This window comes from Taurulus bubalis (assembly GCF_910589615.1).
Source record: "Taurulus bubalis genome assembly, chromosome: 20".
NCBI lineage: Eukaryota > Metazoa > Chordata > Actinopteri > Perciformes > Cottidae > Taurulus > Taurulus bubalis.
In genome coordinates this window covers 17333676-17348687 of record NC_136608.1, presented here as the reverse complement: position 1 = coordinate 17348687, position 15012 = coordinate 17333676, and the positions used below count along the sequence as shown (strand labels likewise).

Genomic DNA, 15012 nt, shown 5'->3' with positions numbered 1-15012 from the left:
AAGTTACTAAAAGGAGAACTAGTTCTACAATAGTCTCAATGTAATGTGCTTTTCTTTCCTGGTTAAAAACCTGTAAATGTAGAGAACCATTCTGTGTTCTCGCTAAGCTTTTTAAACGTTGGTTCAAACACCAAACGGACCACATGCAGCGCTCTCTGTTATTCAGAACAACAGTTTTCAAGTTATTAAACGCTTCTTTTCATATTCAAGGTTTGCTGCTGGAGTTTTTGATCCTGAAAAAAAACAAAAACACAAAGCTTCTTCTTAAATTCCAGCTGAGGCGGTTTTGAATGCTGTGGCGAGTTAATGAGTCCTCTGAGGGATGTGATCAAAGGACACGGCGTCCATGTTGAGTTAATTACATCTCTGTTCAGTGATCGACGTGCAGCTGACTGTTAATCTGCTCTCAGCTGGTTTAGTGCAGCGGACACAGGAAGGGCCCATTTAAACGGTTCTGGGTCTCCGGTTTTATTTAAGGCATGGAACTGATGGAAGGGTCGCATCCCAACACATATCATACTTCAACGTTTTTTAAGTAATTAAGTAGTCTGACCGTATTTGTGGGCCTGATTTATTCTAAACTAAACGTTTATCAAATTAAAAAGGGTATGGGAGTGTGTATCGGCATTTCAGGGGATCTTTTTGTTGTACAACCACTGAAATATTTGTAACGTTAAAGTTGGATAACACCGACGCTTGGTCGACGCCCCGCGCACCCGGCTGTCATCCAACGTCGACGTGAACTCATCTGCGTCGTTATTAGACTTCCGATCGACCGACGCAGCGTAAAGAGCAATGAAGTCCGCTGAAGACGGGTCAAGGGCTTTCACCCAGGAGACCTCTGTTCATGTTGCTGGTATGAAATCAAGTCAACAGGGATTTATTGTATCTTACTTTGGTGCCAGTTACACAACAAAGACCTATTTTACGTAACAAACATACTTATATTTGACCAAACCACAATCTTTCTCCGAGCCCAACCCCGAGTAGTCCTGTTGCGTCATTAAACATAAAAACTAAGTAATACCTTGTGGACTTTTTGCAATGAGTGATAAGTCCAAAATGGAGACTAGAGGGTACCTGGAGGGTCGTAGTTTGGGCCACTGACCAGGCCTGGGGGTGTGAATGTGTTTCCATCATCAGTCTTGGAGGCTAGATTTAGTCATTGGGGAGTTTTGAGGTGAGTTGCTAGCCAACAATTACTGAATCAGTGACTGCTAGCTAGCTAGCAGCTTTGAAGAAATGAATAATACATCTACAAATAAAGAGTTTGTAAACAATTTGTTTTCCTTTAAAAGAAAAACCAGTGGAGAAACCAGCTGAATAACCAGCCAAGTCAGTCTCCTTTTCTATTTGACTGCGTCTGTGAGCTAGCAGTGCGTTAGCATCACGTTAGCGGGCAGTCTGTAGCTCTAGCACGCCGGCTAGCCGAGGGCGGAGCTCGGAGGTTTGCGAAGCCACTGGAAGAACTGCCGCCGGTGGAGGCGGTGCCAGCGCACGTTGCCCTCAACGATCTCCAGCGCCCGCGACCACGCAGGCCCCGCCCCCACACCACTGGCCTGGATGAAGTCCTTCAACTGAGGAGAGAAAGGGCGGGAAAAAGAAGAGAAGGATGGGGAAATATTGGGGGTGGCGGGGGGAAGAAGGAGAAGGGGCAGACGAGGAAATAGTAGAAATGGTAAGAAAAGATATGAGGAGGGAAGGAAGATGATAGAAAAGTTATTGGAATGTTAGAAACCCGTCCGTGAAAAGAAAGATAAATATATTGCAGCACCAAAAGGGATCAAAATAGAGGCACAAACATCTGCCACAAAGATACACACACACACATTTGTTGTATGTCATTAAAATGAAGTTCATCAACTGAATAATGTAGCCTGAATGCCAAAATAAACATTAAAGGTAACTTTAACTACGACTCCCGATGTGCATTTTGGCAAAAACAAAAAGATTGAGACACACTCCGCTAAAGATGGTCATGTTTTAATAAATTAACCTGCTGATTAAATGAACTTAATTTTTAAATTCCGGTTCAATTCAGTAAATATGGTACCCTGTTGCAACAGATGCAACGGCGGCAGAGACTCATGGGTATTGAAGTATTCAGACCGGATTTCTCAAACGACAATAATTAAGTTAAATTAAATCAAACTGATGGCCTTGACATAAACCTCTGCTGTTGTTAAATTATCCGTAGGGCCCCAGGTTTCTGTGTGAAGAAACCAAAAGCAAAAACACTTTCCTGGAACCAGCTCTCGCATTATCAACGAAATAACATCCGAATATGTCACTTACTAATAGGTTCGTTGGAGATGAGCCAATGCATGCTGGGTAGATTTGTGTCCGACTTGGTCCCGACTTGCTCTAACGTCATGCACACGTGGTCAACGATAATCTCACGAGAGCAAGGCGGACGCAGGTTTTAGAGCCAGGCGCCGCAGTAGCTCTCCACCGACTGTGTGGCCCAGTGCATGATGGGAAACGCATCAGAGAGCTGATTGGCTCTTGGATTTAACAGCTAACACCACGTGTTGTAGAACATTATTATTTAATGTGTAGTTGGAATACGTTTAATCTAATAACACATCTTGTGTGGTTGAAACACATCTTGCTCCTGTGAGACTACCGTTGACGTCAGAGCAAGTCGGGATCAAGTCGGACACAAATCTACCCAGCATGCATTGCGAGCCGATCGGCGGCGATGGATTCTGTGCAGAACAGGCTCATCTCCAACAAATGTGTTTTATTACATCTTTTAACGGCAGTTACACAGAAACGCTGCGGTGTGTTCTACTGAAGCTAAACCGTCTTTTGAAAAGCAGCTTTATAATTGAAAGGGAAAGTTAGTTTTAACGGTTCATAACGAGAGCTAACACGTCCCGCATGAAAGGACCGGGCCAATCAAAGTGACACTTTTAACAGGAGGAGGGTAATTAAACGGAAAGTTTTTACAGCGCGAGAAGTTAAACTTCTTTTGTCGAAAATGGAAACTTTGAACCGTTGGATTTTCAAAGCGGAGGAACCGGAGAAGAAACTCTTGACGGATTCACTGGAGCGCAGGAGGAAGCCCTTCCCTTCAACTGCTCGTATCGTTAACTCCTCTTCCTCTTCTTCATCCGACACTTTCGCTTTCTGCTCTTTAACTTTTACCCAAAGACACTTTTTTTTTCTTTTTCAAATTTGCTCCATGGACGGATTTCTTTTTTAAACACTGGGCTCGTGATTATTTTCATGTATTTGATGGTTCTTCCTCTCAGAGGCTTCACAGGCTCTATGAAGCCCACGCTGATGTTGTTACCATGCCAACAGGAGCGGTGTAGAGATCTCAAACACAAAAAAAATGGTTTCATCAGGATAAAATAAAAGCAAGAGAACCCTTTGTGTTTGACGCTGTGGGTCTCAGTCGCTCCTCGGTAGGTTTTTAAAGTTCCCCTCTGCTTTCATTTTTATTTCCACGCTCTCCTTCTGGAAAGGCATGCTGGGAGTTTTCAATAAAACTATGAACAAACAGAGTGGAGCAGATTAGAAGGCAATCATTTGTCACTAAATGCATTTTAACCCTTTGCACACTGTGCATATTTAACACCTTCACACTGTCAATGTTGACCCTCATAGTAATGTCTATACCACATGTTATAAAATATAATTGTTCTGACATTTTTGGTCTGCTATTACTACTGTTATATTATTATATGCCATTTTATTAGTTGTTCATTTTGTATACATGGCATTTGCTCCTCATTTAAGTTTGCTTTTTAGGGAGGGGCTCTGGTGGGACGGTCCAATGACAAGCCCGCTGAGAATAATTTGTGATACCGGACTAAACACATACAATTTAATTGAATTTAAATTGAATAAAAACATCAAAAAGATGAATCAAGAGATTTGGGATTTTGTTCCATTTCATATTTCCGTTCTTTTTTTGTGTGTTTTTTAATAAATGAATCCTGTTTTCTCTCTCTGCCACTTTTCGGTTAAAGAGGGCAGATTGAAACCTTCCCAGAATGCTTTGCCTTTATCTTTTAATTGTATCTGTGCGGGTCGTTCAGGTGGACCCGCTCACCTGTAAATCAGAGTGTGTGTTTACCTCGTTGAGTTCTCTCTCCGTGTTCAGGAACTCCGTGACTCCCCCGATGAGCTTCGAGTTCATGAACAATGCTTCACCGTACCTGAAGGGGGACAGCGGGCGTTACAAGACTTACAAGTACCACGTGTACAAGTACCACGTGTACAAGTACTCGGACCGACCGACTCACCGTGCGTTGAGGATGTCCCACTTTTCTCTGAAATACTTCCAGGCGAGGTTTCGACCCTGCGGGTTTCTGCCCACGTGGATGATGACGTCGATCACGTCCTGCTCTGGGACCAGGTCAGAGGTCAGGGACAGGTTCAGTAACCTGGGAGACACAGAGACAGCAGCTGTCAATCACCTTGTAGCCCCGCCCCTAAAGCGTCCCCTGCTTTATGGTCTGTTTGACTCTAAATGACCATAATCTACGAAATGAACATCATGCTGTATTGAAGAAGACTTGAAACTAGAGATTGAGACATAAACTCATGTTTACAATGTTTACTGAGGGAATACATCAAGAGAAGTAGAGTCATTTATATAGACTTCTATACAACCAGAGGAGTCACCCCTGGTGGTCAGGAGAGAGAATGCAGCTTTAACACATGAAGCATAGACTTCTATACAACCAGATGAGTCACCCCCTGGTGGTCAGGAGAGAGAATGCAGCTTTAACACATGAAGCATAGACTTCTATACAACCAGATGAGTCACCCCCTGGTGGTCAGGAGAGAAAATGCAGCTTTAACACATGAATACTTCTATACAACCAGAGGAGTCTCCCCCTGGTGGTCAGTAGATATAATGCAGCTTCAACACACTAAGCATAGACAAAAACCTCTTTGTGATTTTGACTCTGAACTCACACGAGCTGCAGAAGTGTGAACACACAACATTCCTGAAGATGTGAGACTGAGTCGGACAAAGAGTCAGAACACAGAGTTTCAATACAACCAATGTTCACTCATCCAACATTGTGTTCAGAGTTTACTTTCATCTTCTTTTACTTTCTGTTCCCTGTTCTTTGTATTGGTGTGTGTGTGTGTGTGTGTGTGTGTGTGTGTGTGTGTGTGTGTGTGCGTGTGTGTGTGTTAGAAGTTTGTAACTGCTGTCTTTTCATTAAACCACCAAATCAATTTTCTCTCTCTCTTTCCACAATCCCTCCGTGCTGAAACCATTTCCTGTGTGACCAATCAGTGTGTTTCTGTGGGGTGTTTTTTTCCTTCATTTTGTGTGTGTGTGTGTGTGTGTGTGTGTGTGATAGCTGATATCAGAACATGCAGTACTACCTCTCTGATTGCCGAACAGTTTACTGTGGCTGGGAAATCAATACCTGACACACACACATACACAGTCAGACACACACACGCACACACACAGTCAGACACACACACACACACACACACACACACACACCCCGATCTGTCTCACGTACAGTTTTAAGTGTGTTTGAGATCCATCGTCGCTATTTTTCTCAACAAGAGATAGCAGCAGTTAGCTCCAGATAAAAATACTGCTGTTGACAAACACACACACACACACACACACACACACACACACACACACACACACACACACACACACACACACACACACACACAGACATATTTATATACGCCCTCAGGCTAAATTTCGCTGCGCCTTTCACTTAATTTTCTGTCTGATTCTCTTTCAGTTTGCCATGATAATCAACATACAGACTTGAATCTTGAGTAAAAGTCAGTAAGTATCGAAAGTAACATGAAAATTGCGTTAAAGTAAAATAATTTATTTATCAGAAAATTGTCCTATTATATCATATCTTACAGCTGCATGTATGTGTATGTTGCATGTTTATAACTCATTTCATTGACATTATTGCATCATATTCTATAAGATCATCATCATTTTTTTATTTAGCTGAAGAAGTCGGAGGATCGTCTCAACCCATAAAGGAAACTTAAATCTAATTAACTTCCTGCAATATGCTCGTACAGATTAATCCCCAGACTCTGGCGTTCCCCTGCAGCTCTTCGGCGTGTTTTCTTGTTTTTGTTTTACAGCCTGCACTGTTTCCTGTTGCGGTTGAGTCTCTCGGCTCTCATGAAGCTCGTTTCCAGCAGCAGTCGGCAGCTAACAAGCCGTGATGAAGCCACCGTTCACTACCTGAGCGCCTGGCAGACACAGTGGAAGGGAGTGGAACGTGTAGCATAAAAAAGGTCAAAAGTTGAATTTGTCGACAATTATACGTATCAAATGTGGATATTGATCAAATTAGGTTCCTAACGCAATTTTAGGGTCAACAATATTGATTAATGGAGCTTTTAAAGCAAGCTGTCTCATACGTTTGAAAATTACAGAGAGGTGTTGGTTTCTCTGAGACGATCAAACAAGTAGAAACCAGACTGTTCTCATTTAGATTGTAGCTCTACCTACAACAAATTCAATGCGCTTTAATTGTCACGTAACTTCAGTATTGAAGAAAAGTAGTTCACAATCTTTTACGAAACCTAACTATGTATTTCACGATCAGTTCCTGAAACTAAGTATTTCACGATTTTTTTCCTGAACCTAACTAAGTATTTCACGATCTTTTCCTAAACCTAACTAAATATTTCACGATCTTTTATTAAACCTAACTATGTATTGCACAATCTTTTCCTGAACCTAACTAAGTATTTTTATTTTCACGATCTTTTATTAAACCTAACTAAGTATTTCACGATCTTTTCCTGAACCTAACTAAGTATTTTATTTTACAATCTTTTATTAAACCTAACTAAGTATTTCACAATCTTTTCCTGAACCTAACTAAGTATTTTTATTTTCACGATCTTTTATTAAACCTAACTAAGTATTTCACGATCTTTTCCTGAACCTAACTAAGTATTTTATTTTACAATCTTTTATTAAACCTAACTAAGTATTTCACAATCTTTTCCTGAACCTAACTAAGTATTTTATTTCACGATCTTTTCTTGAACCTAACTAAGTATTTCACGATCTTTTATTAAACCTAACTAAGTATTTCACGATCTTTTCCTGAATCTAACTAAGTATTTGTTTCCTGTGAAGACGGAAAACATTAGGAAGAAAACACAGGCAACATTTCCTCACACATCGTACAAACCGTTAATGAAACGTTGGCATGAACCCAGAAACGGCAGCGTGGCGTCCGTACCTGTTGAGGAGGAAGGTGTTGTCTGAGCAGGTCAGAGCCTCCAGCAGGATCCTCTTCTCTGAAACGGCGTTGGTGGAGTGGAACTTCATCCAGATGAACTCCCAGACGTCCTCGTCCATCAGACTGACCCCGGTGCAGTAAACGACGTCTCTGATGTTGGGAGGAATCCTACAAGAGACACAGCGTCTCGCCATCAGACGGACACAATCTCACAAGACATCTCCAAGAAAGCAAGGGGGCACATTTTATGGCTATTAATACGTGTTGGATGTGTTGATACGTGTTGGATGTGTTGATACGTGTTGGATGTGTTGATACGTGTTGGATGTGTTGATACGTGTTGGATGTGATGATACGTGTCGGATGTGTTGATTCGTGTTGGATGTGTTGATACATGTTGGATGTGTTGATACGTGTTGAATGTGTTGATACGTGTTGGATGTGTTGGATATGTTAATATGTGTTGGATGTCTTGATACATGTTGGATGTGTTGGATGTGTTGATATGTGTTGGACGTGTTGATACATGTTGGATGTGTCGATATGTGTTGGATGTGATGGATGTGTTGATACGTGTTGGATGTGTTGGATATGTTGGATGTGTTGGATGTGACTCCTTGGATCTGACATCCAACACGGATGTGTTGATACGTGTTGGATGTGTTGGATGTCTGGATACGTGTTGGATGTGTTGGATGTCTGGATATGTGTTGGATGTCTTGATACATGTTGGATGTGTTGGATGTGTTGATATGTGTTGGACGTGTTGATACATGTTGGATGTGTCGATATGTGTTGGATGTGATGGATGTGTTGATACGTGTTGGATGTGTTGGATATGTTGGATGTGTTGGATGTGACTCCTTGGATCTGACATCCAACACGGATGTGTTGATACGTGTTGGATGTGTTGGATGTCTGGATACGTGTTGGATGTGTTGGATGTCTGGATATGTGTTGGATGTCTTGATACATGTTGGATGTGTTGGATGTGTTGATATGTGTTGGACGTGTTGATACATGTTGGATGTGTCGATATGTGTTGGATGTGATGGATGTGTTGATACGTGTTGGATGTGTTGGATATGTTGGATGTGTTGGATGTGACTCCTTGGATCTGACATCCAACACGGATGTGTTGATACGTGTTGGATGTGTTGGATGTCTGGATACGTGTTGGATGTGTTGGATGTCTGGATACGTGTTGGATGTGTTGATACGTGTTGGATGTGTTGATACGTGTTGGATGTGTTGGATGTGTTGATACGTGTTGGATGTGTTGATACGTGTTGGATGTGTTGATACATGTTGGATGTGTTGAATGTGTTGATACGTGTTGGATGTGTTGGATATGTTGATATGTGTTGGATGTCTTGATACATGTTGGATGTGTTGGATGTGTTGATATGTGTTGGACGTGTTGATACATGTTGGATGTGTCGATATGTGTTGGATGTGATGGATGTGTTGATACGTGTTGGATGTGTTGGATATGTTGGATGTGTTGGATGTGACTCCTTGGATCTGACATCCAACACGGATGTGTTGATACGTGTTGGATGTCTGGATACGTGTTGGATGTGTTGATACGTGTTGGATGTGTTGATACGTGTTGGATGTGTTGGATGTGTTGATACGTGTTGGATGTGTTGGATGTGTTGATACGTGTTGGATGTGTTGGACGTGTTGGATGTGTTGATACGTGTTGGATGTGTTGATACGTGTTGGATGTGTTGATACGTGTTGAATGTGTTGATACGTGTTGGATGTGTTGGATGTGTTGATACGTGTTGGATGTGTTGATACGTGTTGGATGTGTTGGATGTGTTGATACGTGTTGGATGTGTTGATACGTGTTGCATGTGTTGATACATGTTGGACGTGTTGGATGTATTGGATGTGTTGATACGTGTTGGATGTGTTGATACGTGTTGGATGTGTTGATACGTGTTGGATGTGTTGGGCTTGTTGGATGTATTGGATGTGTTGATATGTGTTGGATGTGTTGATACGTGTTGGATGTGTTGGCCGTGTTGGATGTGTTGGATGTGTTGATATGTGTTGGATGTGTTGATACGTGTTGGATGTGTTGATACGTGTTGGATGTGTTGGGCGTGTTGGATGTATTGGATGTATTGGCTCCTATGCACTAACACAGGATGTGAGCGGACCAGTGAAAGGAAATAAAACACGTCCACAGGATTAGGCCGGACTCTCTCTGGATGCTAAGTGAGGGGTTCTGATTCCATCAGGGAGCTCCATTAAAACATCTCTTTACTTCTCCCGTGGACGCAGACACACAATTAAAGACGCTTTCGCACACAGCTGGGAATCCAAAAGGTCTCAAGGCCTCATTGGCATTCTTTGTGGTGGACATGCTTGTGAAGTTTGAACAAAGCAGTCCTCGTACTCAATGTTTAAAGCAGTTGCAACAGATTTATTAACGAGGCTGTTTGATAATAGATGTGTATTTTTAGATACTGAGCAAAGACGTAGGACCAACTAATTCAACACACCCACGTCCTCATTAGACGCTCAGGGCACCTGGTGTATATTTTCAGAGCGGGAACGTCCTTATAAGGGCAGGAGTTTGGCGGTTGGGTCAAACAAACACAGGACTTTGACTCAGGCGATCGGCGTTCGTGTTCCATGTGAGTTGGATCATGATTTTATAACCATTGTGATGGTTGAAATACGTGGTTTACAAATAAAATTTCATCCGACTGCCGGAGCTTCAAAAGAAGGTTGTCGGTTGTTTGAGAAACTTGTATTTCTTTCTGACAAGATTTTTTGTTTTCTGTTCACTTTGAGTCGATTTAATGAGAAATCAAATTGTTATCCTGCATGTAAAACATTTATTTTTACAATCAAAGCTTGAAATGTTGAAGGCACTTGCAAATGCAAAGCAAAACTCAAAAAGGCAAACCATACTTTGGTATTTAATTCTTTCCTCTTTCATTTCATTAAACTTGTTTTTCTTTTCACAAAATGTACCAAAACACTGGCAACGAGGAAGGCAATACATCTCGGGAAGACAATAATGAGAAAAAGTCTGAAAGTCTCCCTCATAGTCGAGAATTTTTTGGTGGTTCTGTAAAATCACGTCACTATCAATGTCACTAAAATGTCTTTATAGATATTGCAGATTGCCACGCTGAGCCTCATAGAACTGGAGTTACTACAAGTAACTACAGTGTTTCTGTTGTTGGGTGTTTCATACACCAAACAAACTGACACACACACACACACACACACACACACACACACACACACACACACACACACACACACACACACACACACACACACACACACACACAGTCCCAGCTGGTTACTGGCCTGAATCATCAGTAAAGCAAAAAGGTGATAAATATGTAACGTGTGTTTGACCTAAATTGTTAATAAACCAAAACTAAAAACTTTTATCACAATACAGTGATCTCAGCTGGCAGAAGAAAGAAAGAACAAATACGTGTGTGTGTGTGTGTGTGTGTGTGTGTGTGTGTGTGTTTTCTGAGTTAGTGCAGAGTGAGTGATGCAGGGACAATTACATCATTCACCGACCTGGGAAATCATTTTAGAGATGCTCCACTTAAGAGCAAGCTTCAACAAACACACACACACTCTCTCTCTCACACACACACACACACACACACACACACACACACACACACACACACACACACACATTACTGACTGTGGCGTTGAAGTCCTTCTCCGACGACATGTGCCAAACATCTCAAGTGTGTGTGTGTGTGTCTGTGTCTGTGTGTGTGTGTGTGTGTGTGTGTGTGTGTGTGTGTGTGTGTGTGTGAAAGTTTATGAATATGTGTTTTGTGTCTGCGCCTCTTGCAGATTATTTATCATGTAAAACATTAAGCAGCTCTGAGTCGGCTGCCACAGCTGCGCCGTCTAGCTCGGCTACGATCACTATTTTATCACTCGTACAGCCACCCCTGCTATTTCTAATAAAAAAACAACAGTAATAATGTCGAGTTTTTTCTCTGCAGACAATAAAAATGGAGGAGCAGAACCTCCAGATGGCTCTGATCCCATTAACTAACACACTCAGTGTGGATGTATGTGTGTTTTAACCGTCTGTAGAGGATGTTTTATATCCTAAAGCTCTGTCTTCCTCCTGAAATATCCTTCCCTCCCACTCCGTTCTTCCTCGGCATCAAACTCCCATTCTGATAGTAAACACGTCGCGCCGCCAGCTGCCTGTCTGTCTGTCCGTCTCCGCGGTCTAAATGTCACTCTGAGTTTTGAAAATCACTTCATCGAAGTGATAAAACATTTAAAGTGCCCGGCTGAGCGACATGAGCTCCCTGGCTGGCGTACTTAAAGATGACTGCTGCGCTGTTACTGTGACAACAGAGCATATTGTTCACTGCAAATGTACAGCAGACACGGAGCGAGCGGCTGAAGTGCTCACGCTTTAAATCTGACCTTTATCCCCAGAAGCAGCTGTCCTCTCGGCTCCGGAGATACTGAGAGCAGCCGACAGACTCCCACGAGGAGATCATTGCAAAGAGATGCTTGTTTTACGTGGCGTCCAGAGCAGCTCTATATGCTCACGGAGGATCTGGGAGCCTTCATCAATCAATCGAGGCGTATTTAAATATTTGCTGCTACGCTGACGACACCCAGCGCTACATCTCCACCAACTCCATCACCGACTGCCTCACAGATATACAAACCTGCAAGCTAAGCTCTCTCAAACTCAACAGCGATAAAACTCATCGGCCCCAAATCACGAAACAAATCGCACGACAACTCCTCCCTCGGCATCGATGTTTCCTACTTCCACTCACGTCTATAACCTTAATGTCATCTTCGATCCAACCCTCTCCTGTAGCCCTTTAAGCCCTAACCCTAACCCCTAATCCTATTTATTGTTTGAGTTGTGTTTAGAGGTTGTACATTGGGATTATATATTATTGTAGCCCTGATTTTTATGTTTAATTTGATACCTAACATGTTTGTTTTTTGGGGGGGAGGGATTTATACCATGTTTTTTCTTGATTTTTTTTTTTACTCTAGGGCTCAACAGGTTAAACGGCACGTCAATCACATCTACGTCTAGCTAACAAGCTGGTTAGCTAACTAGATTGATCATTAGTAAGCTTGACAACAAGCTAGTTAGCTAGATACATTGTTAAATAGTTAAACAGCTAACTATTAGTGAGCTAACTAGATTGTTAATTAGTTAGTTAGTTAACACGCTAGTTACCTAGATACATTGTTCATTAGTTAGATAGCTAAAAAGCTAGTTAGCGAGATACATTGTTAATTGTGCAATGTTTTCCAACTAGTTAGCTAGCTTGTTAATGAATGCACCGTGCTTTAATGCTACACTGGTTACAAACAATGTGCCAAACAGCGGGCTGGCGGCCAAAGGGTTAAACGGCCTCCGCTTCCCTCCCTACTTCTCAATTAGCTAGTTAGCTAACAAGCTACTGAGCTAACTAGCCAGCCATCCGTATCCGGAGCCGCGTCTGCTCTCTTTCCAGTGAACTGCGACAACATTTCACTTTCATTTTGCATTAATCAAATAAACACTGGGAAATAATTTGATTTTCCGTTTCATTTCTTGTTCTATTTTTAGGAAACAGACAGTTTACCAGCACAGCATGAACGGTTCCAGGTATATAAACACCAGCGTAGAAATACTGAACACACAATGCACAGAGAGTGAAAGAAGCAGGGGGTTAATGGGGCCCCAGCAGTTCATTGTTGCCCAGGGACCCCCTCCCAGATTAATCCATAAACGGCTCCTTGCAGCTGCACTTAGATACATCTGAAAACAGCTATTTTTTTCTGATCCGAGTCGACGGTTCATTTACAATAAAACCCCAGCGGGACGTGATTAACAATCCAGAGGGGATGCAGGCTCTAAAATATTAGCTGTGCTGCGCAGTAATTACTCTCATTGTCCTGGACGGGAAGTCAGCCGGAGTCACAGCACGGCAGGTGCATCCTGGTGGAGACGCAGGTGAGGCGCAGGTCTGCGGTTTCATCTCTTTTTGGTGTCATTGTTCTGTAGTTTCACTGCAGAAATAATAACACAGAACTAATGCTGCGTCTTTTTTTAGAAGTTTCGATTTGCAAAATCAGTTCTTCTGCAGGAAATCCACATACATGTGTGGATTAAAACCCACGGAATGGAAATATTAAAAAGGGAAATCCCCCCTGCAGAGATTAAGCCCTTTATGAATTCATCCAAGCACTGAAAAAATGGAGCGTTTCCAGATTGCTTCTTAAATTCTAAAAGGCCACATATGTGTTGTAGTGAGAAGGGAAAAATAGGGAGATTTTCCAAAAAAATAAAAAAAGGCCGCAGCCATATGGCCGCCGTGCTCGTGCTGTAAACAACAACTTCACTTCGACAACAAGAGGAGTGAAAAAACAGCGTTAGTGGAACCGGAATTTAAAAAGGTCGTGAGATATTTTGTTGTTGTTCACGCTGAACGTGTTTCCTGACATTAACGAGGACCCGAGCTGCTCCTTCTCTGGGAATCCATTCATGAAATCTGTGGAGTCTGAAAACAGTGTTTAATTTAATGGTTTTTTTTTTTTTTAAATCTGAGCATCCCTCTTATCATCTGCTCCCTGCTGCTCCGTACAGAACACCAGCATCTGTTTCTATTTAATTTTCCGTTTGAAATCTAATTTTGCAGATCTCGTTAAGGACCCGGAGGGAGCGAGACGAGCCGGCGGCAGAAGAAGAAGAAGAAGAAGAAGAAGAAGAAGAAGAAGAAGAAGAAGAAGAAGAAGAAGAAGAAGAAGAAGTTAAAGCTGCAGCATTTTCTCTTTACAGGTTAATCGATGGCAGAGCATGTGCTGGGTTTGTGTGTGTGTGTGTGTGTGTGTGTGTGTATGTGTGTGTGCGTGTGTGTGTGTGTGTGTGTGTGTGTGTGTGTGTGTGTTGGTACCTGTTCTTGTTGCTGGAGATCCAGTCTGAGATGTAGGCGACGGCCTGACGGTGGCACTGTTTGTTGCCGAAGCTACAAGATAGCATGATGAGCTCCCTCTGCAGCTCCCTGGAGGGAGAGGAAGTGAAGAGGAAGGGTTCGGTCATTTAATGCTACTTATTGTACAGTTATGGATCAGATCGTTGACAGATTAGAAACATTTTGTATATATTATTTGTTCATACATTGCGCTGCTGCACTTGCGGCTTTACAATCTCTACATCTTATAGATACGTTTGTTTTTGCACCCGTGACCTGCCCTTGTCGTAGCACGAAAAATGAGATTATTAAGATAATATCAATAAAAGTGTGAATTAGTGCAACTTAATATCTTACAGGAAGTCATGCCACATTTTAGGAATCTGTTCCTACGAAAGTTATCAACACGTGTCACTATAAGCAGTTTTTTCGAAATATTGCACAGGTATATCTATGAAAGGTAAAGAGGACAGCGTGTGTTTGTGTGTGTGTGTGTGTGTGTGTGTGTGTGTGTGTGTGTGTTTGTTGCATACTCAGTCTGGTAGGACGCCTGCAGCACGTTGCCCTCGCTGCCGGGCCCGTTTGTTGGCCAACCCATCTGATGGTACCGTGATGCAACCTGCTTCAGCACGTAGTCCTGTAAACGCACACACACACACACACACACACACACACACACACACACACACACACACACACACACACACACACACTCCATTAGGAGCTAATGAACAGACAGCCAGCTGTCAGCGTTAAGGAGACAGTGTATTCTGCCATCATGAAGCCGTTACTGACTGACGGACGGACTGACTGAGGCGGTAATTGATCGA

General features: G+C 42.4%; 1 protein-coding gene across 1 annotated transcript in view; it reads right to left on the bottom strand.

Moving 5' to 3' along the window:
* Positions 1–1424: 1424 nt before the first annotated feature.
* trhde.1 (thyrotropin releasing hormone degrading enzyme, tandem duplicate 1) overlaps positions 1425–15012 on the bottom strand; it is a gene marked incomplete at both ends in the record, with an annotated part of 135865 nt that continues 122277 nt past the window's right edge. Inside the window, 6 exons of the mRNA XM_079235756.1 lie at positions 1425–1577; positions 4088–4169; positions 4257–4397; positions 7230–7397; positions 14165–14272; positions 14716–14819. Coding sequence (XP_079091882.1) covers positions 1425–1577; positions 4088–4169; positions 4257–4397; positions 7230–7397; positions 14165–14272; positions 14716–14819 — 756 coding nt within the window. The remainder of the gene's footprint in view (positions 1578–4087; positions 4170–4256; positions 4398–7229; positions 7398–14164; positions 14273–14715; positions 14820–15012) is intronic.